Below are 26538 nucleotides of genomic sequence, written 5' to 3'. Positions count from 1 at the left end.
AACGATAAAGACTCTAAACCTCATACAATATTAATTATAATACCATATATAATATAGTCCCACTGTATCCGCGCATACACTTTTCTACCCATACAACAAATGGGTTGGGTTAGGTTATTTTTTTTGGAAGTGGAGCCCCCCGCAGGGGGGCGGAATCCACTATGCCCGCGCATAGACTTTCTATGCGTGAAAAGTGTATGCGTGGATACAGTGAGTTCCGCCCCCCTGCGAAAGGCTCCACTTCCAAAAAAAATAACCTAACCCAACCCATTTGTTGTGTGGATAAGAAAGTATGTCTGATCGAGGTTTGTTTTATACTCTTTTCAAAGATTTTTGAAAATATTCCAGCTTTCAAAAATGACTAAAGTAATAGGAAAAAAATTAGATAAAAGATGGCAACATAAAAAAATAAAAACTTAAGAATTTCAGCAAATTATTTATATTTCAATAGCAAAAATGATGATCATCTCTGTATGAAATTACAAACTTATGAAATTACAATTTATTATCACATCATATTGCTAATCGTCATCACTGAGAAACTGATCTAGTGGGTTAGGACCTAATCTTCTCGGTTGAATCGTTGATGTTCTTTCAGGATCATCGACTGAAACATTCACATATAACATTCAAATTTAGAATATTATTACCGAATAAAAATATATATGATAACTATAATAAATATAATAAATATATATAGGGTGGGCCATTTTAATCGATCCAGTCGAATATCTCGAAAATCAAGTTTGGAAGAGAAAAATGTTTCAAGCAAAAGTTGTTTGGTTTCGAGGGGGCCATAGGATGGTACCATTGTTCTGACTTTGAAGAGTCATTTAAAGGTCACGTGAAGGTCACCTTAAATTTTTAAATCATTCCCCATTTTTTGTTACATATTCTTTTAGCTGATCTCGAGAGCTTTCCAAAACACTATACTCAAATGCTTATTCATTGAATATTTTTCAAATTATAAGGCTTCAAAGTTGCAATATTTTGATGTAAAATATAAGATATCTCGTAAAATATTCATTTTTCGATTATCTTACTCTAATACTTTTATGCACAGAATAATGAGACGAATTAATTGATGTAAAGAAAACACATAGTTATCTTTAAGAAAAAATCTGAATTTGCAACTAGTAGTTACACATTTTTACTTTAACATAATTATATATTTTAATTATGCCAATTGATTTGTCTTGTTATTCTGTGCATAAAAGTATTAAGATAAGATAATCGAAAAATGAATATTTTACGAGATATCCTGTATTTTATGTCAAAATATTGCAACATTGAAGCCTTATAACTCGAAAAGTACTTCACGAAAAAACATTTGATCATAGTGTTTTGGAAAGCTCTCAAAATAAGCTACAAGAATATGCAATAATACATAGGGTGTCCCATTTAAAAAATTGAACATGATTTTTATGTGATCTTCAAATAACTCTTCAAGGTCAAACCAATGGTACCCTTTTATGGCCACCTCGAAACCAAACAACTTTTGCCTGAAACATTTTTCTCTCCCGGACTTGGTTGTCGAGATATTCAACTGGATCGATTAAAATGGCTCATCCTGTATGTATATAGATTTATATAAATAAATATGTACCTAAACTTCTCACAACAATTAGAAGAACATTTAAATTTTCTTAAAAAATAGTCAAAATTCAACCAGCTGTAACTTCCTTAAAAATAAACGAAATTTAAATATAAAAAAAAGTTTTAAAGCTTGAAATCTCTACTTTTGAAAGCTGACCATTATTTTTATGTTTCTGTGAGTTTGGCAATTTTTACATATAGAATACTACGAGCTGGACAAAATGCAAAATTTTTTTTTGACACTTTGTCAGCCTGTCAAGTGTTTAAAAAAAATCTGCGAAAATTTTAAACTTTCTATGTGAAAGCTTAAAGTTTTCTCTACAAAATCGTTTTTTAAAAATTTGTCTACAATTTTTTTTACTGAGTTATCATCGATTAAATAAAAAATGAGTACTTTGACTTTGATCACTCATAACTCTGTCAAAAGTCATCGCATCGCAATGAGCAAAAAAGATTCTTAAAGCTGAAATTTTGCTCTATCAAATGGTATCATTGTCAATTGTTTTAACAAACATGTAAACATGCTACAAATGAATGAAAATAACGTAAAAATTATCGATTTTTCCTTTTTTTATTTTGACCCAGAAAACAATTGTGTGTAACAACAAAAAAAATTGGTTCTTTATGTTTTTTTATACTTTAAAGTACACGGATTTATTTATTTAAATGTGACACATCAAATGTGTGGGCGGTGGAGAGGCGAAGCCCCTCCATCTCTACGAGATGGGGCGCCGGTGGGGGCACACGTGGGAAGGACCAAAGGGTTTACTGGGGGCCGTGAACACGAGGTCGACAGTCATATAATGTCGACCCTTCGTCCCTAAGTGTCGCCGAGGGAGGGGCCAGAGGAGCCATAATCAGGCTCTTCTTCTCTGGCCTCTCGCAACCATCACCTTAAACCCATAGACTTACTAGAATAGACTGCTTATGAGGTGAAAAAACGGTAGTGGGGGTATCCATCACTGAGAAAAGGATAACTGTCGTTAATATGAGGTCTCTTTCTAGTGGGCGTGACTAACGTCCACTAGAAAAAGCATGCGCGCTGCATGGAACGCACTCACATCAATAACACGCATACTATGACAACACGCTCTGACACCTGTTATTGGTCGCTATACTTCTCCCACTACTCTGCGTTAGAAAGAGATAGAAACTCATATTAACGACAACTGTCCTTTTCTCAGTGATGGATACCCCCACTACCTTCATGAGCAGTCTATTCTAGTAAGTCTATGCTTAAACCCCGGCGACAAGAAAGAAGGAGTGCCCGGCGCACGTTTAGTACGACCTAACCCTCCTAGGGGGATTCGGGCAGGGTCCCCCTAACAATTCCCCTCCATCTCGCCAATCAAGGCAAACGCATGGCGGCAGTGTTGCCAGACGTATGACTATAGTCGTACTTCTACGACAATTTCATATTTTTCCTTACAAATTACAGAAAGGGGTGTCGTACGCTATTTTATACTATTATTTAATGATGTACGACTATTTATACTACTATTCACGCGTAATAGCTTTTTTCGATATAACTTTATGATTCATATAGATAGAACACAGTCGCGTGACAAAAAATTATGCGATTTCCAATAGCCAATCAATTTTTTGCTTCTATGCAAAAGCGATAAGTTGATTGGCTATCTAGTACGTATGTATTTTAGCGCCCTTTTTGCATAAACCATTATTTCGATTATTTTTGACTAACTTTGATCGGTTACACTGCTATTATAGGAGGCGTTACATTTATGTAAGATAATCATGAGTATACATATAGGTCCGAGCATACACTCTTGCATAACACATAACGTATAAAATACAAAATATCTAGTAAAATATTTATTTTCGATTGTCTTACCCTAATACTTTTATGCACAGAATAATGAGACGAATCAATTAGTATAAAGAAAACAAATAGTTATCTTTAAGAAAAAATCTGAATTTGTACAGTGTTCGGTAATTACTGCCCCACTTCTCTAGGGCAGATAGAGCAAATCAAACTGAACATAAAAGTCCTCTACTATTTTGCGATTTGCGCAATAATCATTAAACTATTAATTAAAAACACCCAGGGAACGATATTATATATATATATATATATATATATATATATATATATATATATACAGGGTGGCCCATTTTAAACAATACGGTCAATTTTCTCGTAAACTAAGCAAAATAACGAAAAATGGTTCAAACATGTGTTGCATGGTTTCGAAGGGGCTATAAAATGGTGCCATTGGTTTGACTTTGGATAATTATTTGAAGGTCACGTGAAGGTCACCTCAAATTTTTTAAATGGCACCCCCATTTTTTATTACATATTCTTGTAGCTGACCTCGAGAGCTTTCCAAAACGCTATAATCAAATGTTTTTTCATTGCGTACTTTTCGAGTTATAAATGTGTAACTACTAGTTGCAAATTCAGATTTTTACTTTAACATAATTATGTGTTTTAATTATGCCAATTGATTTGTCTCATTATTCTGTGCATAAAAGTATAAGAATAAGATAATAAAAAAATGAATATTTTACGAGATATTTTGTATTCTACGTCAAAAAGCTGCAACTTTGAAGCCTTATAACTCAAAAAAAACTTAATGAAAAATACTTCGTCATAAGTGTTTTGGAAAGCTCTCGAGGTAAGTTACAAGAATATACAATAATATAGGGTGTCTCATTTAAAAAATTCAAGGTGACCTTTACATGACCTTCCAACAACTATTCAAGGTCAAACCAATGGTACCATCTTATAGCCTCCTCAAAACCGTACAATTTTTGTCTGAAATATTTTTCTCTAAAATGCTTTGTTTCCGAGCTAAAAAGGTGGTACGGATGGTTTGAAACCTCCTGTATCAATTGGCATAATTAAAACACATAATTATGTTAAAGTAAAAATGTGTAACTGCTAGTTGCAAATTCAGATTTTTTCTTAAAGATAACTATTTGTTTTCTTTACACCAATTGATTCGTCTCATTATTCTGTGCATAAAAGTATTAGGGTAAGACAATCGAAAAATAAATATTTTATTAGATATCTTGTATTTTATGTCAAAATATTGTAACTTTGAAGCCTTATAACACGAAAAGTGTTTAATGAAAAAACATTTGATTATAATGTTTCATAAAGCTCTCGAGATTAGCTACAAGAATATGCAATAATATAGGGTGTTCCATTAAAAAATTCAAGGTGACCTTCATATGACCTTCAAACGACTATTCAAGGTCAAACTGATAGTGCCATTTTAAGGCCCCTTTAAAACCATACAACTTTTGTCTGAAACATTTTCTTGTAAAATGCAAAGGAAGAGAAATATTTGGGGTGAGAGATTAAAATGAGTAACCCTGTATATATATGTATATACAGGGTGGACCATTTTAATTTATCCAGTCGAATATTTCGAAAACCAAGCCCGGGAGAGAAAAATGTTTCAGACAAAAGTTGTTTGGTTTCAAGGGGGCCATAAGATGGTACCATTGGTTTGACCTTAAAGAATTATTTGAAGGTCACATGAAAGTTACCTCAATTTTTTTAAATGGCATCCCCTATTTTTTATTACATATTCTTATAGCTGACCTCGAGAGCTTTCCAAAACACTTTAATCAAAAGTTTCTTCATTGAGTACTTTTCGAGTTATAAAGCTCCAAAATTGCAGTTTGAAAAAATTCAAAATATCTGGTAAAATATTCACTTTCCGATAGTCTTATCTTACATCATCCAACCAGTCAAGGCAAGATCTGGACATGATCCAACCAGTGAAGATAAGATCTAGGCATGATGTAGCCAGTGAAGGTAAGATCCGAGTATGATCCAGCCAGTCAAGGCAAGATCTAGGCATGATCCAACCAGTAAAGATAAGATCCGAGTATGATCCAACCCGTCAAGGTAAGATCTTTATCAAAGGAACTGTTTAAAATTATCTCCATTGGCTTGAATACATAATTTTAACCTATTTTCGAAGTACCTAACCTTTTTGAGTAAGACAGCTCGCGGTATATTTGCGCAAGCTACTCTTATTCTCTCTATCATATCTTCTCTAGTTGTAGGCGCATGCTCATAAATTACATTTTTAATATACCCCCATAAATAAAAATCAAGTGAAGTTAGATCAGGTGATCGTGGAGGCCATGCGATGGCCCCTCGTCGCCCAATCCATCTGCCATTGTATTCTCGATTTAGATAAGCACTATTGCCGCATAATGAGGTGGCGCCCCGTCCATTTGTATCCACATTCTTTGACGTGTATGAAAATCAACGTCTTCAAACAATTGTGGTAAATGATCCCTGAGAAGTTCCAAAAAATTTACACTATTAACATTTCCTTCAAAGAAATAAGGACCAATCAAGAAACCATTTATAATACCACACCAAACATTCACACTCCAGCGATGTTGATTATCTTCTTGTCTATGCCAATGTGGGTTAACATCCGACCAATAATGGCAATTATGTCTATTCAATTCACCATTATTTTTGAACGTCGATTCATCAGAGAACATAACATAATAGAAGAAATTCGGATTAGCTCGGATCATCTGTTGTGCCCATTGACAAAATTGTACACGCAACGGCATATCTGCTTGAGTAAGAGCTTGTGTTAACGTGATATGGTAAGAATGGTACTTCATTTTCTTCAAAATTCTTAAGATCGTTGTTCTCGGGATACCAATTTCTCTAGCCATAATACAACTACTTGTATGAGGATTAAGATGAATGAATGCCAAGATAACGTGCACACGCACATCATCTTCATCATACTCATGATGTGCTCTTTGATGTTCTAAACGGCCTTGGCGAGCTCTTAGTTCGAGGTCCCGGATTGTAGTATGATTCGGATGTTGTTCTCTTTCGGGGTACCGATTCTGGTAAACTCGTGAAGCTTCATGATAATTTAGTTGACATTCTCCGAGAACAAGGAGAATATCAACAATCTCTGAGGGACGATAATCAGCCATGGGTATTGTCGGCAGACGTAAGCCTCTGATTGCGAGTAATAAAGTTTGATACTCTGATCAACAGTGGAAGAGATTTTCGTAATCAATTGATTCCTAAATAGTGACAAATAAATTTTCTGATCGATATTTTCTTTGGAAACAATAGAGGGTATATTATTTCAAAAATAGACTATTTGAGATGAGTAGAACATCAAGAACAATCAAGGAATCAATCAGGTTTGTACTTCTGCGAACAAGATTTGTAGCAATCGTCTACATGGGTCGATTATCTGCGTGTGTGTAAATGTGGGATGTGTATGTATAAGTGTGTGTGAGGTATGTGTATGTGTGTATAGGTTACATATGCGGAATGTGTGTGGAGTGTTCGTGTGGTGTGTGTAAGAGCATGTAAAGTGTGTGTACATGCGTGTAGGTTATGTCACATAACCTATGTGTGAGTGTGTGTGGAATATGTGTGTAGGGTGTGTGCAAGTGTATGTAAAGTGTGTGTACGTGCGCGTGTGTGTGTAGGGTATGCAGCATGTTCGAATCTTACCTTTACTGGCTGCATCATGCTCAGATCTTGCCTTCACTGGCTGGATCATGTTCCGGTCTTACTTTGACCGGTTAGACTATGTCCAAATCTTGCCTTGATTAGTTGAATTATGTAAGATAAGACTACCAGAAAGTGAATATTTTACGAGATATTTTGAATTTTTTCAAACTGCAACTTTGGAGCTTTATAACTCGAAAAGTACTCAATGAAGAAACATTTGATTAAAGTGTTTTGGAAAGCTCTCGAGGTCAGCTACAAGAATATGTAATAAAAAATAGGGGATACCATGGTCCACCCTGTATATGTATGTATATACACACACATATATATATATATATATATATATATATATATATATATATATATACAGGGTGGACCATTTTAATCCATCTAGTCGAATATCTCGAAAACAAAGCCCGGGAGAGAAAAATGTTTCAGACAAAAGTTGTATGGCTTTGAGGGGGCCATAAGATGATTCCATTGGTTTGACCTTGAAGAATTATTTGAAGATCACATGAAGGTCACCTCAATTTTTTAAATGGTATCCCCTATTTTTTATTACATATTCTTGTAGCTGACCTCGAGAGCTTTCCAAAACACTTTAATCAAATGTTTCTTCATTGAGTACTTTTCGAGTTATAAAGCTCCAAAGTTGCAGTTTGAAAAAATTCAAAATATCTCGTAAAATATTCACTTTCTGATAGTCTTATCTTACATGATTCAACTAGTCAAGGCAAGATTTGGACATAGTCTAACCGGTCAAAGCAAGACCGGAACATGATCCAGCCAGTGAAGGCAAGATCTGAGCATGATACAGCCAGTAAAGGTAAGATTCGAACATGCTCCATACCCTACATACACACGCGCATATATATATATATATACAGGGTGATTCAAAACAACCTGATGTCCTTAAAATGACATAAGCGAATTCTAAAACAATTTTTCCTTTACCAAAATTTGATTTGAAGCGTATTTTTTGAGTTATAAGCAAAAATAGTTAGCAAATCACGTGTCGAGTATAGAAGGCAGGCAGAAGCGGCGCGAGCGCGGGCGCAGCTGACCGTCCGACGGGTGATTACCATCGTATAAGTCGCTAACTATTTTATCTTATAACATAAAATTATGCTAAATAATAATCGCTAATCTGTTGTTCTTATCAACGCTTCTCCTCTATGCCCCTGGTAACTGCGAGGCAATGGCGGCCCTATTTACGCCAGACGCGCTTAGCGACCGGCCTAGTGTTGGGCCGCCTTTTTTGCGGGCTGATACTCGCGCCGGATTTGCCGATCTTTATAAATTAATTTCTCAATAGTTATTCCGAAAATCGTAAAATGGTACAGAACTTTCCTATTCCATTTAACTCGTTCTACCTGCATCCTGAGAGGTGATATGGTCGTTTTGAGACACCCTGTATATATATATATCGTATACATTGCAAAAATTCAGGAATTGTTACAAATTATTGTTTTTATGATGTAAAATGAATAACAATGTAAAAACATGTTTCTATTTTAAAAAATAATAAAAATTATATTTGACTATTTGTACTACCATTTATCGAAATAGTACGACAGATATACTACTATTTCTCTTAAGTTGGTACTACACTTCTTTCTCTAGTATCTGGCAACACTGCATGGCGGAGTGGCTGGTGTTTCTATACCTCCATAGGGCACAAGAGCCCGTATAAGGAGAGGCCGAAAGGCTACGACGATGGCCCACAGAGGAGAGAGTTCCCCATCCATCAAGTGAGACTCGGGCGAGAAGGTCGCGGAATAGTGTCGATGGCGAGGCCTGCAACCCCCAATATAATCGCTAGAGCCGGACACCCGGAAGGGTTTTAGTGAGTATTCCCGGTAAATAGGGAGAGTCCCACATCTCGGCGGAGGTTCCCGATCCGCCGGGAATGCGTAATGTATTTCCCCTCCGTGAAAAAAAAGGATGCAACATCAGAGTGCCTCCCACTTTTTTCTCCTTCGCTGCTTCATCTCCGTCGCGCTTCAAGTGACACGTATGTACGTGCTTCATGTGTATGTGACGCTTTCGATTGTCATACACGTACGTACATACGGAAGCGTCCGAATACCCACGTTCAAAATGGCCGCGTTTGGAATAATCATGTTCGAAATGGCCACAAAGCGAGGGACAACACATATCGCCCTGTGCTTTGGATGCATAACGGGATCGTCCTGATTGCGCACATGTTCGATCGGACATACATCGTCTGATGCCTAGGGTAATCAACACAGTTGACCAATCAAAGTTGACAAATCTCACTTTCATCTGGCCAATAAGCATTGTGTCCGATCGATACTCACCCTGCGTAACGAGGTCTGTAATTATACGGTTCCATATGGGTTTACGACTTTTCGCGCGAAGTGAGGGACAACACATATCACTTTGTGGCTATTTCGAACATGATTTTTCCAAACGTGGTCATTCTGAGCGTGGCCATTCCGAACGTGGCCATTTCGTACGTGGCTATTTCGAACGTGGTCAAATTTAACGGTGGCCGTTCCGAACATGGGCAAATTATATCCATTCACGTACATACACATCTAACCGACGGATACCATTCCTGCCGGCTGGCGGTACGTGTGCGTGTGGGCACTTATGCAATTAGCAGTTGTTTGTGTTTTCTGTTCCACATGTCACACGCTACGATGGTGGCTTTGCTACCGGACGCCAAATCTGACATCTCTACAGCTGCAATATATAAGTATCATTTTTAGAGACTTTTTCTAGTAAGCAAGAAACATATTTAAGAACATTAATTTTATGTAAATATTCGTAACGTCTTGACATAATGTTTTATAAATATTTATACGTTATTTCATAATATTATTTTTTAATGTAATAGGAACGTTTTTAATATATTATTTTAAATACCTTTACAATGTTATTTGACACGTTTATTTGCAGTAAATTCAACATTGCTGCAATAGTTCTAATTTGTTACAAGTTTTATTTAAAAAATAACGTTATATGAATAAAGATTTTGCGTTATTATCATGTTTCTTTTCTATATTATTCTAAAGTTAAAGAAATATTATAAAATTATATTTTATAACATTTCTTTATCTTTAGAATAATATAAAAAAAAATATAAAAATATAAATTATAAAGTGTGAGAATTGAGATTTGTGTGACAAATATTAAAAACTTGAAGGTAAGTAATATCACAATTTTTGAAAAATGAAATTATTTTGGAATAATATATTTTATGAAGCGGTTATATATTCATATTTATGTTTAAATTAATGTAATATGTGATATCAGAACAAGAGTCGGGTTTCGAATCTTGAGTCCTGGCTCTCACACCATCAGAAAACTCCGTATATGTGAGCTTGCGAAGTCTCTGCGCAGCACATATGCGCAGGTTTTTATTTGTAGAGTCGGGAATCGGGATCCGGGATTCGAGACTTCTGTCCGTTACTGCTTCTTGGCAAGCACTTTATATTTCGATATTGCATCATCTTTGTAATATTACAAAGGATTTTACGTTTTTAGCAATACGATCCTCTGCGAATTTCTCGTTTTGCAAATACAGGAAGATAAAAAAAGTAATTAATAGAAGTAGTAAGATTAGATGTATATAGGTAAAAGAATATTAGAAAATGTGGACCAGATGGAGATCAGAAACTATAATAATATATTAAGCAGCTGGCATGTAAAAAGTTCTGAATTCAATTTTTGTTCAAAGTTCTGAATATTATTTTTTAACTTTTAATAATTGTTACTGTCCTTATGTGTTGTCCAGCTATTTTCTGATACGTTTTAGTTGCACAACAGTACGTAAAGATAAAAATATATTAAGTAAAAATATTAACCATAATAGATCTATCTTCTTTAATTCATAATGACGATGAAGTTGTTATTAATTAAAGGATATAAACTTATTATGGTTAATACTTTCGCCTAATATATTTTTTCCCTAAAAGTCTAATGTATTATAACGTTAGTAGTTATATCTTGGTACAAATTAATAATTTTCTATATAACTATAAATTATAACTTTTTGCATCCAAAGTAAAGTTCAATCCTTATTTAATAAACTTTTACAATTAAATTCGGTATTGTTTTATAAAAGTTCAACATATTAATTTCCAATTTTCTATGTAAAATATAGAGTAATGAGAAATTTATTTTTCTCTACATATAAGGTTCTGCGACAATAGATAAGATACTATAAATATTTAATATCTTGTCTATTGTGCGCAGGCCTTAAGATTAAAAACCTGTATATATATACGTCCTTTTATACAAAAAAAGATTTATACAGAAAAGAAATGAAAAGATGATGGAAGAGAAATACTTTGTTTTTTATAGAAAATTAATTGGTAAATATCTAGAAAAGGTTACACCTCGCCGATGATGTTGACCTTGATATATGTTATAGAGAAGAAAGTACTGATTAACTTTTCCTAATAACTTAATTGGCGGTCTCGTTTGGTTTCTGAGATATGCGACTTTGAAATATTATAATTTTCCTATATACATGTGCAATAGTACTAATAATTTTCATTTTTATTCGCATAGAATAATATAAATATGAGCGAGGGAATATTTTCATAACACACACACACACACACACGCACGCACGCACGCACGCACGCACGCACGCACGCACGCACGCTCAGCATATGCTGAGTGCTATATATAGCGCGCGCTCACACGCTGAGCGTTTTTAATTAATATTTTAATAATTATTGCGCAAATCGCAAAATGGTAGAGGACTTTTATGTTCACTTTAACTTGCTCTATCAGCTCTAGAGAGGTGAAGCGATTATTACCGGATACTTTGTATATATATAATATCGTTCGCTGAGCGTTTTTAATTAATAGTTTAATAATTATTGCGCAAATCGCAAAATGGTAGAAGACTTTTATGTTCAGTTTGACCTGCTCTATCTGCCCTTGAGTTATGGGGCGGTCGCGACCGGACACCCTGTATAATATAATTGTGTATATATAATTGTTAATGTTCTAGTGGGAGCCGTAAGGCAAAGCAGGACAAAATTATGATCTTTTTTATGATCTTTTGTAGTTTACTTTATTCAAGAAAATATCACGCTGATTACACGTGCTCTTACTGAAAGAACAAAAACGGGATACGCACTTGTGGCTCCACGGTAATAACAATGAACAACTCGTTCTGCGCCATCTATCTGAAAACGCTGCCACTTGTTGCCAAACAAAATGAAATCAAAAGGAAAACTAGCGCGATAATACAAATTATGATCGAATGAAAAATTTACCTTTTCAACACTTCCCCTTCAATTTTATATTGGTGTACAAACTTAAGCAGCTTAATATTTAACTTTCACATATATAATGTTTGGGCAATTAAATAATACATACTCTATACTTTATAACAAAAGAAAAGCCTAATATGCCTTCATATATACAGGGTGTCCCAGAACAACCTTCCGTCCGTAAAATGACGTATTTCTGACACAATTCTTAGACAATTTTTCCTTTACCAAAATTGATTTGAAGCGAAGTTTTTGTGTAATAAGCAAAAACAGTTAGCAAATCACGCGTCAAGTATAGAAGGCAGGCAGGAGTGGCGCGGTGCGAGCGCGGGCGCAGCTGACCGTCCGACGGGTGATTACCATCGTATAAGTCGCTAACTATTTTATCTTATAACATAAAATTATGCTTTAAATAAAATTTTAGTAAAGAAGAAAATATCTTAGAATTATGTCAGGAATACGTGTTCTTTAAAATAACGTTACTTTAATGACCAAAAGTTGTTCCGGATCGCCGGCCGTCGGACGCTGCGATCAGCTGATTGCTATACGCGATGTGTGTATGCTGAGTGTGTGCGTAAAAGAAAGGGACAGAGTGAGTGAGAGAAAGAAAAAAAGAAATAACCGTCTCCGCGACGGCGACGCTCTTTCGATTGTCATCGACATTGTCGTCGACGACTTCAGACCGATTGATATATTGATTTTCCGGCTCAGCTGAGAGACATATCGCGTGTAGCAATCAGCTGATCGCAGCGTCAGACGTTATTTTAAGGAAGACTTATTTCTGACATAATTTTAAGACATTTTTTTCTTTACCAAAATTTTATTTAAAGCATAATTTTATGTTATAAAATAAAATAGTTAGCGACTCATGCGGCGGTAATCACTCGTCGGACGGTCAGCTGCGTCCGCGCTTGCGGTGCGATGCGCCGCTCCTGCCTGCCTTCTGTACTCGACGTGTGATTTGCTAACTATTTTTACTTATAACTCAAAAACTACGCTTCAAATTTTGGTAAAGGAAAAATTGTCTTAAAATTGTGTCAAGAATACGTCATTTTACGGACGGAAGGTTGTTCTGAGACACCCTGTATACTAATACCGTTTGTGACTTTATCACATAGTTATTCAATTAATCCTAACTGATCACGTAGTCTCTCATATTGATTGCGCGGAATCAGTTTCGTTAGAATATCAGCTACTTGTTTTTCGCTTGGTATATGTTCTACTACTAATTGTTCTATCTCAGTACATTCGTGTACAAAATGATAACGCACTGCTATGTGTTTAGAACGCTTATGAAAACTAGAATTTTTGGCAAGCTTTATTGCACTGACATTGTCTATAAATATCACCGGTTCCTTATGTAAAGGTGCGATCTCACTGAATAGTCTGTTTAACCATACTACTTCTTTTGCACTCTCGCTTACGACCACATATTCCGCCTCCATTGTGGAGAGGGCTACACTTTGCTGCCGCCTACTTGCCCAGGTGATCACTCCTCCATTGTATTTAAAAAGAATTCCGTTAATTGATCTTCGAGTGTCTGGATCATTGGCAAAGTCTGCATCACTATATCCTATCAGTCCGCAAGTATCTCCGTCTGACCTGTATTTAATTCCATATGCTGTTGTGCCGTAAAGATATTTTAAAATTCGCTTTACCATCATCCAATGTCGTTTCAATGGCTTCTCAAGGAACTGAGACACAAAATTTACTGCGTAAGCAATGTCCGGGCGTGTAGCTACCGCCAAGTACATAAAGCAGCCTACAGCCTCTCTGTAAAGAGCCTCTGTTAATTTATCACTTGACAGTTTTGCTATAATTGATCCCCTTTCCATAGAAATTGACACAGGTTTTGCTGTTTCCATGTTGAACTGTTTGATCACTTCGTCAGTGTACGTCTTCTGATTGATGATGATTGATCCATTCTTATCTCGTTTAATCTGAACATTCAGAAAACATTCAAGTGGTCCATAAGTTATCTTAAATTCCATTTCTAATTTTCTTAGAAACTCTTTGATTCTGCTCTTTTTCGTTGCAGCGACTATCCCATCATCTACATAAAATGTCACGATAAACTTGTTTCCTTCTTCATTGTGATAGAATAGACATGGATCTGCTGTACTCTCTTCTAACTTAAAGTCAAGTAAAACTTGTTTGAAACGCTTATTCCAGCACCTGGGCGGTTGCTTCAAGCCGTATAGGCTTTTCCGAAGTTTGCACACCCGACCGCTGCCATTATCAAATCCTTCAGGCTGCAACATATATATTTCTTCATTAATTACACTATTGAGAAAGGCTGTCTTTACATCAAACTGTGGCGTCTTTAACTGTTCCTTGACTGCAATATTTAGGATTGATCTTATCGTGTCGAGACGTGCAACCGGACTAAAAGTTTCATTATAATCTATTCCTTCTCGTTGAGAGAAACCACGAGCAACCAGACGCGTTTTAAACTGATCAACTATTTGTTTTTCGTTTGATACAATAGACCCAACGATTTGAGATAGGTTTATGATCTAGAGGCAAATCCATAAGAGTCCACGTACCATTCTCCTTCAATGCATTTATTTTTTCTTCTATCATATTATGCCGTCTATTAGGCGATTCATTAATCTCGCTGTATTTTTTTGGTCCATTTATTTCAGTCAGTAATATCTCAGTAAAACGTAAAAGAGGTTTCAACTTCTTTCTGTCTTGCATAACACATGTTAGTGTCTCTACTGAACTGCTTCCTTCGTCAAATTTAGTGATTGCCTCTTCTGGGAGTTCAACTGATGCCAACTACTTGGTTTCTCATTTTAATTCATACATGAAATCCATCTATTTCGTTCGAGTAACCTACAAAGATTCCGCGCTGTCCTTTGGCATCCCACTTCTTCCGCTGCTCCTTGGATACATAACATTCGGTTTCAAACATGTGAAGTGTCTTCAGATTTAACGATTTTCTTGTGAATAACTCCTACGGAGTTTCTTCAATACAGCTCGGCCCGTCCGATTGAGTACATATTTACTGCCTCTGCCCAAAGCATCTTCGGAAGATTCTTGGCTAACAGCATGGTTCTCGCTGTTTCGACTACCGTTCTGTTTGTTCTTTCGGCACATCCATTCTGTTCAGGCGTATATGGATTAGTAACAATGAACTTAATTTCATTTGTTTCAAGAGATTACGAATCTCTTGATTTTCAAATTCACGACTACCGTCACACTGCAATCGTTTGATGGGCCTTCCAAGCTGAGTTTTCATAATCCATAACATCTCTTTAATCTCGTTTACAGTCTCTGACTTCTCCTTGAGGAAGTAGACCATGAGATATCTTGTGTAGTCATATGTGAAGCATACAAAATACTTTGCTCCACAAAGTGATTTGCACTCCATAAGTCCACAAAAGTCAGTGTGAATCAGGTTCTGTAGCACGCTGCTGTTTAAGCCTAAAGGTATTGCGATGCTGCTTCTCCTCCATACAAGCACTATAGAACTCTTCACAACTTTTTGCTTCAATTCCAGCCTGAGCTAATAATCGCTGAACATGACGTTTGTTTTATTGTCCTAACCGCTCATGCCAAATCTGTAATGAGTCCTTTAGCGATAAATTTGCCTCACTTGTACATAGAGTTACTGGCCTTATCACACGTATCACCATCTTGAATAATTGTCCGACTCGAATACCGCGTGCTTTTATAACACCATCTTTCATGAACTTATACTTCCCCTTTAATGATTGGAATATCAGACCATTATCCAATACCGATGTCACTGAAAGCAAATTCTTTCAAGCATTTGGGGCATAAAGTACATTATACATGCATCCTTTTACCCATTAATTAGCGACAGCTGTCTTGAATTTAATCGTGCCTTTTCCTAGCGCTTCCATCGTTGATTTATCACCAACTTTGATTTTTAAGGGAGTCGTAAAGTACTCAAACGTTGTGAACCACGTGTTATCATTAGTTATATGATCGGTTGCACCAGTGTCCGCGATCCACGATTTATCATTGCATTCGGCATCTTGTACCTCATTTACATACGCTTGTTCGGTCTCAGTTGCTTTCTTTGGTTTTGCACTTGGACAATTTCGCCAAATGTATCCCGTTTCACCACAGCCATAACACTTGAAGACTTTCTTCTTCTTTGTTTTTGTTTTTTCACTTGTAGACTTCTGCTGACATCTACCACTGGTGTTACTTTCACGCTCATTTTTAACTTGTGATTTCACCTGTGCTGTCAGCGTCAATCCATATTGTTTCCGGTTCTGGTGCTGCCTTCGTTTTTCATTGGAAGTCAGCAATGCTACCAAATTTTCAAACGTTTGCTGATCATCAGGTCTGGCCCACCATGCTTGTCTTAAGCTTTCAATACTCTTCCGGAAGCGTATCTAGTAACTTTACCATAATGGACGATGCATCTCGCTTAACTTTTAACTGCTGCATGCGTAATATAAGTCCTTCAAATTTCGCGATGTGCGCCACCATATCATCAGCCGGATCTATACAGAAACCGAAATATTCTGCTTGCACAACATGGGCGGCCTGTTTTGTTTGTTGTTCAAAAATACTCTGCAGTTTCAGCCACATATCCCGCGCACCATCGTATGTTACTAACAATGCCATTATTTTAGATTCGAGCGTCCTAACTATTATTTGACATGCAGCACGGTCAGCTTTGTCCCAAATTCTTAATTTAGTTTGATAATTGACCTGCTGTTCAGCGATTGCTCCCAGAGCGAGATTTCCTGGCTTCACAATATCACCCATGCACACTTCGTATGCGCCCTCAGTCCCGCGTAAAAGATTTCGCACCGCAAATTTCCAAATGTTCCAGTTTTCAGCTCCCCGCAGTTTTTCGATCGCCTAATATGATATACCTTCCATGTTTACTTCCGTACGAAACCTCGCACAAACACAAAGAGCGGCTACACCTGAAAACCTGATTACACGTGCTCTTATTCAAAGAATAAAAATCGGATACGCACTGGTGGCACCACGGTAATAACAACGAATAACTCATTCTGCGCCATCTATTTGAAAACGCTGCCACCTGTCACCAAGCAAAATGAAATTAAAAGAAAATAGCGCGATAATACAAATTATGACCCAATGAAAGATTTATCTTTTCAACAATAATTTATGTGTATTTATGTATATTTATAATAATATGTATATATAATTGTAATTTATATTTTTATAAAAAACGTCATAATGAGAAATATTTGAAAAGAATTATACTCAAAAATAGCAGAAAAAATGTTGGAAAAACTGTGCAAAAAAATATACTTTCAGAAGAACGAAATATTTAAAAATTCTGCTCCTTTATCTGTCTCATTGGAGCAATCATATGTTAATAATTTTTTATTTGTTGGAAATTCTGTTGAAATCAATAATATTTCAAGTAATGTATTATCTGATTGTACTAGCTCATCTGGTGCTTCTGTTGAAAATACTGATTTATTTTTATGATAATTCGGAATCAATTCAAATATTTAAATATTTGAGATATTGGGCAATTCGACATCATATCGCTTTAACTGTTGTTAGCGGTTTATTGTAAGATTACATCTAAAATTGCATTCATTTTCTTCAGACGCACTATTTTAAAAACCGAAGATGTAAAAAATGAAATAAGTAATTTATTTCCTGGAAAATACTATCATTTTGGATAATAAAAATTGACGAATTAAAGCAACTAAGACCATTTCCAATTGCTGTTTATTATGGAGAAAATAAACTTAATAATAGTAATATATTTTTACAAAAATTTACTAAAGAATGAAAAGTTTGCAAGAAGAATTTATATTTTTAATTAATCAAATTATAAAAATAAACATTAGTAAAATTCTTTGTGATGTTCCTGCGAAAGCCTTTGTATTATGTATACAAAATTTCAACTCTTATCAAAGCTGTACCAAATGTTGGGCTGAAGGATTATTTGTAAACAATAGAATGACTTTTCCTAAACTGAATTCAAAACTAAGAACAGATGAAAAATTTAATTCTAAAACTGATGAAGATTATCACAAAGAGAAATCTGTTTTATGTGACTTAAAAATTGGCCTGTCACAAATATTCCTCTAGACTACATGCATTTGGTATTATTGGGAATTATGAAACGCTTGTTAAGGTTCTGAATTAAAGAAAATCAAGAAACTCGTTTAACAAAGAAGGATATTAATGCTATTAATGAAAAATTAAAATTGATATATAAGTCAACACCGCATGAGTTTGCAAGAAAATCTAGGTCAATAACAGAATGCGAAAGATGGAAAGCCGTGGAATTTAGAACTTTTTTGTTATATTATGGTCCATAACTCATAAAATCATTTTTAAAAAAAACAATATTTTCTTCATTTTCTCTCTTTATATTGTGCAATTCAGATATTGATATGTGATGATTTGATAAAAAAAATATATTGATTATGCACATGAATTATTAATATATTTTGCAAGACAGTTTAGTGATTTGTATGGACACGAATTTATTAATCATAATATCCATAACCTGATTCATTTAACATTAGATGTGAAAAAATTTGGTTCATTGGATGCATTTAGTTGTTTTCCATTTGAAAACTATATGCATAAAATTAAAATGATGTTAAAAACATCAAATAAACCATTCTCACAATTTATGAAAAGAATGAATGAATTTGATACATATGCTTGTGATACAATAGAACAAACAATAGATCGCAAACAAGACGGTTTTTGTTCAATAAACAATAAATTAGTAGAACGCTTTTCAACAATTTATTACAAAGATTTCAGAATAAAAAGTAAAGAACCAAATTGTAATTTTCTACTAAAAAATAATAAACCTGTAAAAGTAATTGATATTTTTCGAATTGGTAGTAAATTTTATATTAATTGGTAGTAAATTTTATATTAAATACTTTGAGTTAATATCTTATTTTGATGATCTAATGAATAGTAATATCTTTTGGTGTGGCTATGTTCAAGAAATCGATCAAGAAAATATTACTTCTGCTGATAATATATTAAGAAAAGTTTATAAAATAGAAAATTGTTTTTTATCAATATTACATACTGATTAATTTTTAAGGTAAAAAAATTGTATGATTTATAAAAACAAAAATTCAACTTATAAAAATTAAAAACATCTACTATTTTTCATATGAATGAATTATTGAATTGAGATTAAAATTGTAAATCTAATAATAATATTGATTCTAAAACATAAACATCTGTTAACAATTTATTAATCATTCTTTCATCATTTTCAATCATTTGTATAATGGATAAAAAAAGAACAATTTTGATATATTTTTATATATTTTTATATATTTTATAATAACATATTTTATATTTTATTTTATTTTCCAGTATGCAGTGGTACAATTTGAGAATTTAGATTTTTCAGGTTGAAAGAACCAAATTATTGTTATTGGCCCGAAGGTAAAAATATCAGTGAAGGTGAAAAATATCAGAATAGCAATAGCTAAAGAAATAGTAGTTAACAATGGCAGATTTACCCATACGCTAACTACGCTGAAGCATAGGACGGCAGATTTTTGAGGGCGGCATTGAGGGCAAAATTTTATGAGCATGTGGAAATGATAGGAATCTGTAATATTTCATGAATAATGAAAAATAAGTAGACACAGGAAAGTTAGAAAGTATTGTAATAAACACAATATTAACATTTAATATTCAAGTGGCGAGATTTTTGGTTTGCGAAATCTTCAATAATATCATCATATTTTATGCTCATCATAAGTTTGGCTTCAATGACCAAGATTGCCAATAAATTTAAACGTTCTTCCTCCAACGATGATCGCAAGTACATTTTTATACGTTTTAAAGCAGAAAAAGATCGTTCTGCTGAACATTTTGTGGCGGCCATACACAAAGATATTCGCAAAGCTATATCTATGTTAGGGGACACTGATAACAAATTTTGGTCGCATATAAGCTTACAAAGATCGATCAGTTTTAGTTTATCTTCTGAGCCAGTTTTATTAAGAAAGTGGCGAAAGTGCACACATTCAGTGGCAAATGAATCTTCTAGATCTTCCGCGTAATAATTGTAAAGTTTCGTAGCTTTTTTGTGTATCGTACTGTCCGACAAATGAACGAGATTTCTAATAAAATCGAAGCGTTTGAAGAGATTTTCATGCTGAATGTCGCTTCTCCAATTCAGATCTGATGCGATCTAATATCACGTAGAAAGTTTCCACTCTGAACTTATTTTTTCCAGTCATGATTATGATGACTTCTTTCTTTTTCGATTTACCGAGTTGAAGCTTTCGTTTGTAGGTTCGTTTGCTATCAAATTCGTACTCTTCAGGAATTATGCATTTGGCTTTTTCTACATACACTTCAAACATCTCATTACTTCTTAAGCTTTCTACAAAATCGATTAGCGAACGATATCGGGTCAAACTCGGCGATCGTTTCCAAAATCATTATAAAATTACCGTTTCTCAAAGAACCGAAATGTTCAGACGATCGGAATGGAAGACCGCAACTAGCAAAGGCTTTTATGGCAACAATTACTCTTTTTAATACATTTCTCCATATTCGATTTCGTTCTTGACTTGTCTACAAAAATCGGAGTCAACTCTTCTTTCCGTGCGATTGTGCTTTATTAGCGCAATTTGACACTGGATGCTCTTTTGAATTTTTGTGCTCGCTGAATATTTTATTTACGTTACTCCAGTCCCGAAAACCTTTTGTCGTCAACTGAGAAGTTTTAAACAATCGGCACAATACGCAAAATCAAGCCTTTTTTATGGGAGAATAAATCAAATATTTCCGCAGCTGATTTTCTCCATTCGGCAATCGTCGATAAAACGTGCTTTTTGAAAGAAATCGATCTTGGTTACCAAAACGAGTTTTCGACAACAAAAAATCGGCATGCAAATTTTGATTAATTTCCGTCGAAAGTAAATGATCGATTAAATTGTTGTTAATTTTCCATTCCGTGGGATCGTCACTCACCGAGCATAAGTTTGAACCATTTGCGGCTTCTGTAGTCAATTTTGATAGTGTAATCTCTTGTTTTTGTAACTGCTCTGATGTGCTGCTTTGTAAATGCTCGAAGTAGTGCAAACTTCACTTCCGGTTGTAGTTTGTACGTGGGCCTCGAGAATGGGCTTATCAATATTCTTTTCATCATCCTGAATGATTGGACGGAAAAAAGTTTGTAGCGTCTTCGTCTTTTCTAATAACTTGTCTTCTTTCTTTCTCTTTTTCAATCTTTCTATATTGATATCCACTTAGTCTTTTTCGACCATCACTCATTTTAATGCTATGTCCGTATCGACTTATTGACTACTGGATCTGTAAATAAAGCTAAAATAACTGTTGCCTAAATGTAATAAAATAACGCACTTCGGTCTTTCTGAGAGACTTACGCGACTGACAAAAACAATGCAATGCGCGGTCACCGACAATCGACAGTCTAGAGTGTGGAGCGTGCAATGGAGCGATTTGATATCTGATATCTGATACTAATGTTATTCGTAATACACGTGTGAATTTTGAAGCCACGCATTGTTTAAAAATATGTATATTTAAAAATCTTTTACGCTATTTTTCTTTCGAATGAAGTACATTACAGTTTTTTTGTAATGAGATTCATATATGTACACATATTAATCTGCAAACAATTTCTTTGCCGTGATTAATGCTAAAAACGTCTTCACTCTTTATTTATCATTCCGAAAAATATTGAAGAACTGAAGAGAATAGAGAAACAACATTTTTATTAGTTTCATTCTAATACATTATATATTAGAAATATTTAATAATAAGTTAAATTCCCATAATTTTGGCGCCTCGAAATGTAAGTGATATTCGAAAAACTTTTTAACGAAAAACAGGGAAAAAGATAATGAAAAATTCTATGATCATTGGTTTTTGAGAAATCGAATTTTAAAAGTAGTAAATATATGTGAAAACTAATACACCGTTTTGCTTGTAGTTTTCACGTATTACTACTTTTAAAATTCGATATTTCAAAAACCAATGATCACAGAATTTCTTATTTTTTTCGTGTTCCTCGTTAAAAAGTCTTTCAAATATTACTTACATTTTGAGCGCCAAAGTTATGGGAATTGTGCTTAATAATGAAACAGTCAACAAAATGAGTTGATAATTAAAATTGTTCTAAAGCCATTCTAAAGTGAATTATTTTACTACATTTAGGTAACAGTTATTGTAACTTTATTTACAGACCCAGTAGTCGGTACGGATATAGCATTAAAATGAGTGATGGTTGAAAAAGACTAAGTGGATATCAATATAGAAAGATTGAAAAAGAGAAAAGAAAAAAGACGAGATGTTGGAAAAGACGAAGACACTACATACTTTTCTCCGTCTAATTTTTTTTAGGGTAATGAAAAAAAAGTTTGAGGGACGGCAAAATTTCAAATGCGTAGGACGGCAAGTTTGGTAAATCCGCCACTGGTTAAAGAAGGTTGAGATAAATATAAATGTCAGATTTTCAGTAAACATAATAAATAAAAAGTTACAGTATTAAAAATAATAAAACAAATTGATTGGTGTAAAGGAAACACATGCTTACTTATAAAAAATAATATGTAATTGCTTGTACCAAATTCATATTTTTTTTAATTATTTGTTTTTTTTCACCAATGGAGTTTTCCTTTTCTATTGTTTCTATTGAAATAAATAATAAACCTTGAGACTGTTACACTTAATTATTGAGCTCCAACGATAGATATTTCTTAAAAAGAAATGTTACAAAATCCTTGCTATGAAAATATATAATTTTTCACAGCAAATGGAATTTTTAAAATTAATAATTAATAATTTTTTATTTCTAACTTATTTCTCGATATTATAAGTATTGTGATTATTTCGCTCATTTTACGATACTTATGAATCAGCTTTGAAGGCTGAAAAAGAAGCTGTTGCTTCATCTCAATCAGAAAATGAAACAAGAATAGGGAAAAGAAAAATTAAATGTAATAAATTTAAAGATTATGTTGATTTTTCTCGCCCTCAAAAACTGTTTAGGGAAGGAACCTGATAAATCCAATAATATTGCGGGTATATATTACATTTTATTACATTACATTACTATTACATATTATTTTATATATTACTATTACACATTATATTACTATGATATATTATTATTACTATATTATTATTATTATTATTATTATTATTATTATTATTATTATTATTATTATTATTATTGTACTAACGTTATGATTATCATCATTATCATATTATTGTTGGCGCCTACACTATTAGCGATTTGCTATAGTTTTTATTTTGATATTATGCTTTCATGATTTTCTTTCTATATGTACACATTTGAAATCGCGCCTTTATGTACATGTTGCGTTTGATTGTAATTGGCCGTAATGGCGCGGTGTGGCGTTAGTTGCGCGTTAGTCTGGGTTTTGTGTAAAAAAGCCGAGTTCAGTTTATTATTGGCTAGTACCGAATAAAGAGAGTGTACGTAGCAAAAAGGCAATCGAGTTTTTTATTGGCAATATCTAACAATTATTATTATTATTAACAGCATTATTATTTTTTTTTTTTTTTTTTGAGAGTAGTAATAAGTTGCAAAAAATATTCTTATATTCTCCTATTTGAATTGTTTATTTTTTAAGTTTTTCAAGAGACAGCCAAAATTTTGCATTAAATATTGTAGATAATAGTGATGGTAATTGAAAATATTTTTTTTAATCATGATATTTTAAATATAGATTTACCTATTGATCTATTTCTACATCTTTTACAGATGATAATATTTTAACGGAACATGATATTGATGACGTATCAGTAATAATTACTCAGGAGAAGAATATTCATCCAGATGTAATTCATATCATGACTGATCTTAAAAAGATAACGAAAGATGTTCAAACAGAAATAGAAAGCTTGAAAGAAAATCAGGAAAAATCTTTCTCAGCAATTCAAACAACCATTAATATAATTTTGGCAAAAGTAAATACTAAACAATATAAAGAAGATTCTGTACTACAAAATAATAAAATTAAGAAAAACCTTCCTTCAAGTTCTATTGAAAATTTTCTCGAATTTGAAAATATATTGAAAAATGATCAAAAGGTTTTTATGCAAATGGTAAGCGAATCCGTTTATTAATTGATCTGTATATAAATTTTCATTATTTATGTTTAAATTATGTGTTTGAAAGACTATGATTTCTTTTATTGCAACATTTATTTTTTTTAAATAATAAAAACGAAAAAAATGAATAAAACAATAGAAAAAATATAATAGAGAAAATGATTTTCTATTTCAGGTAAACATATAACGGTCCCGCTTTTGCGAGTCGGCGCGGATAACGCAGTCGGGATCAGAGTTCGTAAAAGAGGGGAAGAGATCACAAGCGATCGAGTCGTGAATTGGTGTGTCAAAATGATGTTTATTGTCTCGTTGAGATGGATGCGTATTTACAGTGTGCGTATGAATGTATTTATGGAGGTGGAGTGTACTCCGGCAGAGGCGAAGTACACTCCACCGCTGTATCTCATAGATCTGTTCAGGTGTGAAATCTCCCGGAGGCGAAACCCGTCTCGGAGAGCTGGCTGCGGAGATCTGGATCTCGATTACGACGGTTCGTGTATTAGAATGCGTGTAATGACGTATTTACAGGATGCGTGTAATTATGTATAGTGTGCGTGGAGCTTTATGTACCGTGTGTTTGTATGAGCAGTAGATACGCGGTGCAGTGGCACGGCGCGGATATTCGCACGCGTATTTGAAATCTCGAATTCGTTCGAGATTTAACGCGTTGTCTCGGGGATCGGAATGCGCATGTGTGTTGACGCGTTGTTGCGCTTGTGTTATGACGGCTCGGGTTCACTGGCCCGACCGTGTTTATGTTTTCGTGACGCGACCCTTTAAACGCGCGTACTATCGAAGGCGATCGAGATTTTGATTTTTCCGGAAACGAGGAGGATCGTGTCGTATTAGAGAGGAGGTTTGGTCGACGACGAGAACCCTCGTCGGAGGCGGCTCACTCTCTACCCCGTGACTTTTACGTTTTCCGATTCCGGACGGTAAAAAATAGAGATCGCGATCGTGGCGTTCGATTGTTGAGAACGCTCGACAGAAGCAGAGCACTCTCTACTCCTTGCTTCGTTCGCTCGGACCGTTTTGAAGGAAGATCTTGGTAGAGCCGAGAATTCTCGGCAGAGGCGCAGTACACTCCACCGCTGTATCTCATAGATCTGTTCAGGTGCGAAATCTCCCGGAGGCGAAACCCGTCTCGGAGAGCTGGCTGCGGAGATCTGGATCTCGATTACGACGGTTCGTGTATTTATACGGCTCGTTTTACCCCTTCTCCTAAGACAATAGTGCTAATGAGCGTTTAACGTTCTAACGTTTAAACGCTCGTCTTCGTCGGGTGTCTCCGCGCCCAATCGGCGGAGTTCGGTGTCTCGGTGGGCTTCGAGACCTTGTCGCTCGCTCGGGTGTTCTCAGAAGCGGTCGGTCGGTACCCGAACGGGACTTACTTGTTAGTCACAGTTTAATCACTTACGACATTAGATGAAAATCAGGGTCCTGAGTTGCAGTACGCATGTGCGAAAAATCCAACTAACAATATGACAGCGTTGTTGGTTTATGTCAGAGTGAATGGAGAACAGGTTAGGTTCTATTCATATAAAATAAAAATGGGCGGATATATTTGTGCAGTAACAAATTGTAAAAATGTTACGGGTACAAAAGGAATTAGTTTTTTTCGATTTCCGAAAGATCCTAAAAGGTAAAATTTACTAATATAATATGAAATTTATTATAATACAATAGTAAATAAATCACATTCTTGTTATCAAGATCTTTATAATTTCAGTTATTTAGGATTAAACTTATTGTCAGTCAAACTTAATTTGATTTATAGTTCTTATTAATTTTAATTTAAAAATACTAATTTGCATATGTTTTTTTCAGAGCTAAATTATGGCTGAAATTTTGTAATAAATGTATAGAAAAACCTTTAGAAAAATTACATAATAATTACAGAATTTGTAGTGAACATTTCATATCATCAATGTTCTTAAAAAATTTAAAAAATAGGCTTCAAGCACATGCAATTCTGACAATTAATTTATCAAGAAATTTGAAATCTTTAATTTATTTTAATTTTAATTTATTGTTAATTTATTATTTTATTGTTATTTTATAATTTTATTATTATTTATTTTTAGTTTAAATTATTTTATTATTTTTAATTTTCAT

General features: G+C 34.3%; 1 protein-coding gene and 1 pseudogene across 2 annotated transcripts in view; both read right to left on the bottom strand.

The window, feature by feature from the left end:
- Positions 1–412: 412 nt before the first annotated feature.
- Positions 413–26538, bottom strand: part of Magu (SPARC related modular calcium binding-like protein magu) — a 249434-nt gene continuing 223308 nt past the window's right edge. Inside the window, exon 9 of one of the 2 annotated variants that reach the window (XM_072893687.1) lies at positions 413–607. In XM_072893687.1, coding sequence (XP_072749788.1) covers positions 522–607 — 86 coding nt within the window. In that variant the 3' untranslated portion in view covers positions 413–521. Of the gene's footprint in view, positions 608–9492; positions 9791–26538 lie in introns of those variants that run through there. The other variant, XM_072893686.1, reaches the window with a different exon arrangement.
- On the bottom strand, positions 4197–6810 carry LOC140666973 (uncharacterized; annotated as a pseudogene).

This window comes from Anoplolepis gracilipes, chromosome 6 (assembly GCF_047496725.1).
Source record: "Anoplolepis gracilipes chromosome 6, ASM4749672v1, whole genome shotgun sequence".
Classification (NCBI taxonomy): domain Eukaryota; kingdom Metazoa; phylum Arthropoda; class Insecta; order Hymenoptera; family Formicidae; genus Anoplolepis; species Anoplolepis gracilipes.
This window is presented reverse-complemented; position numbering and strand designations above follow the sequence as displayed.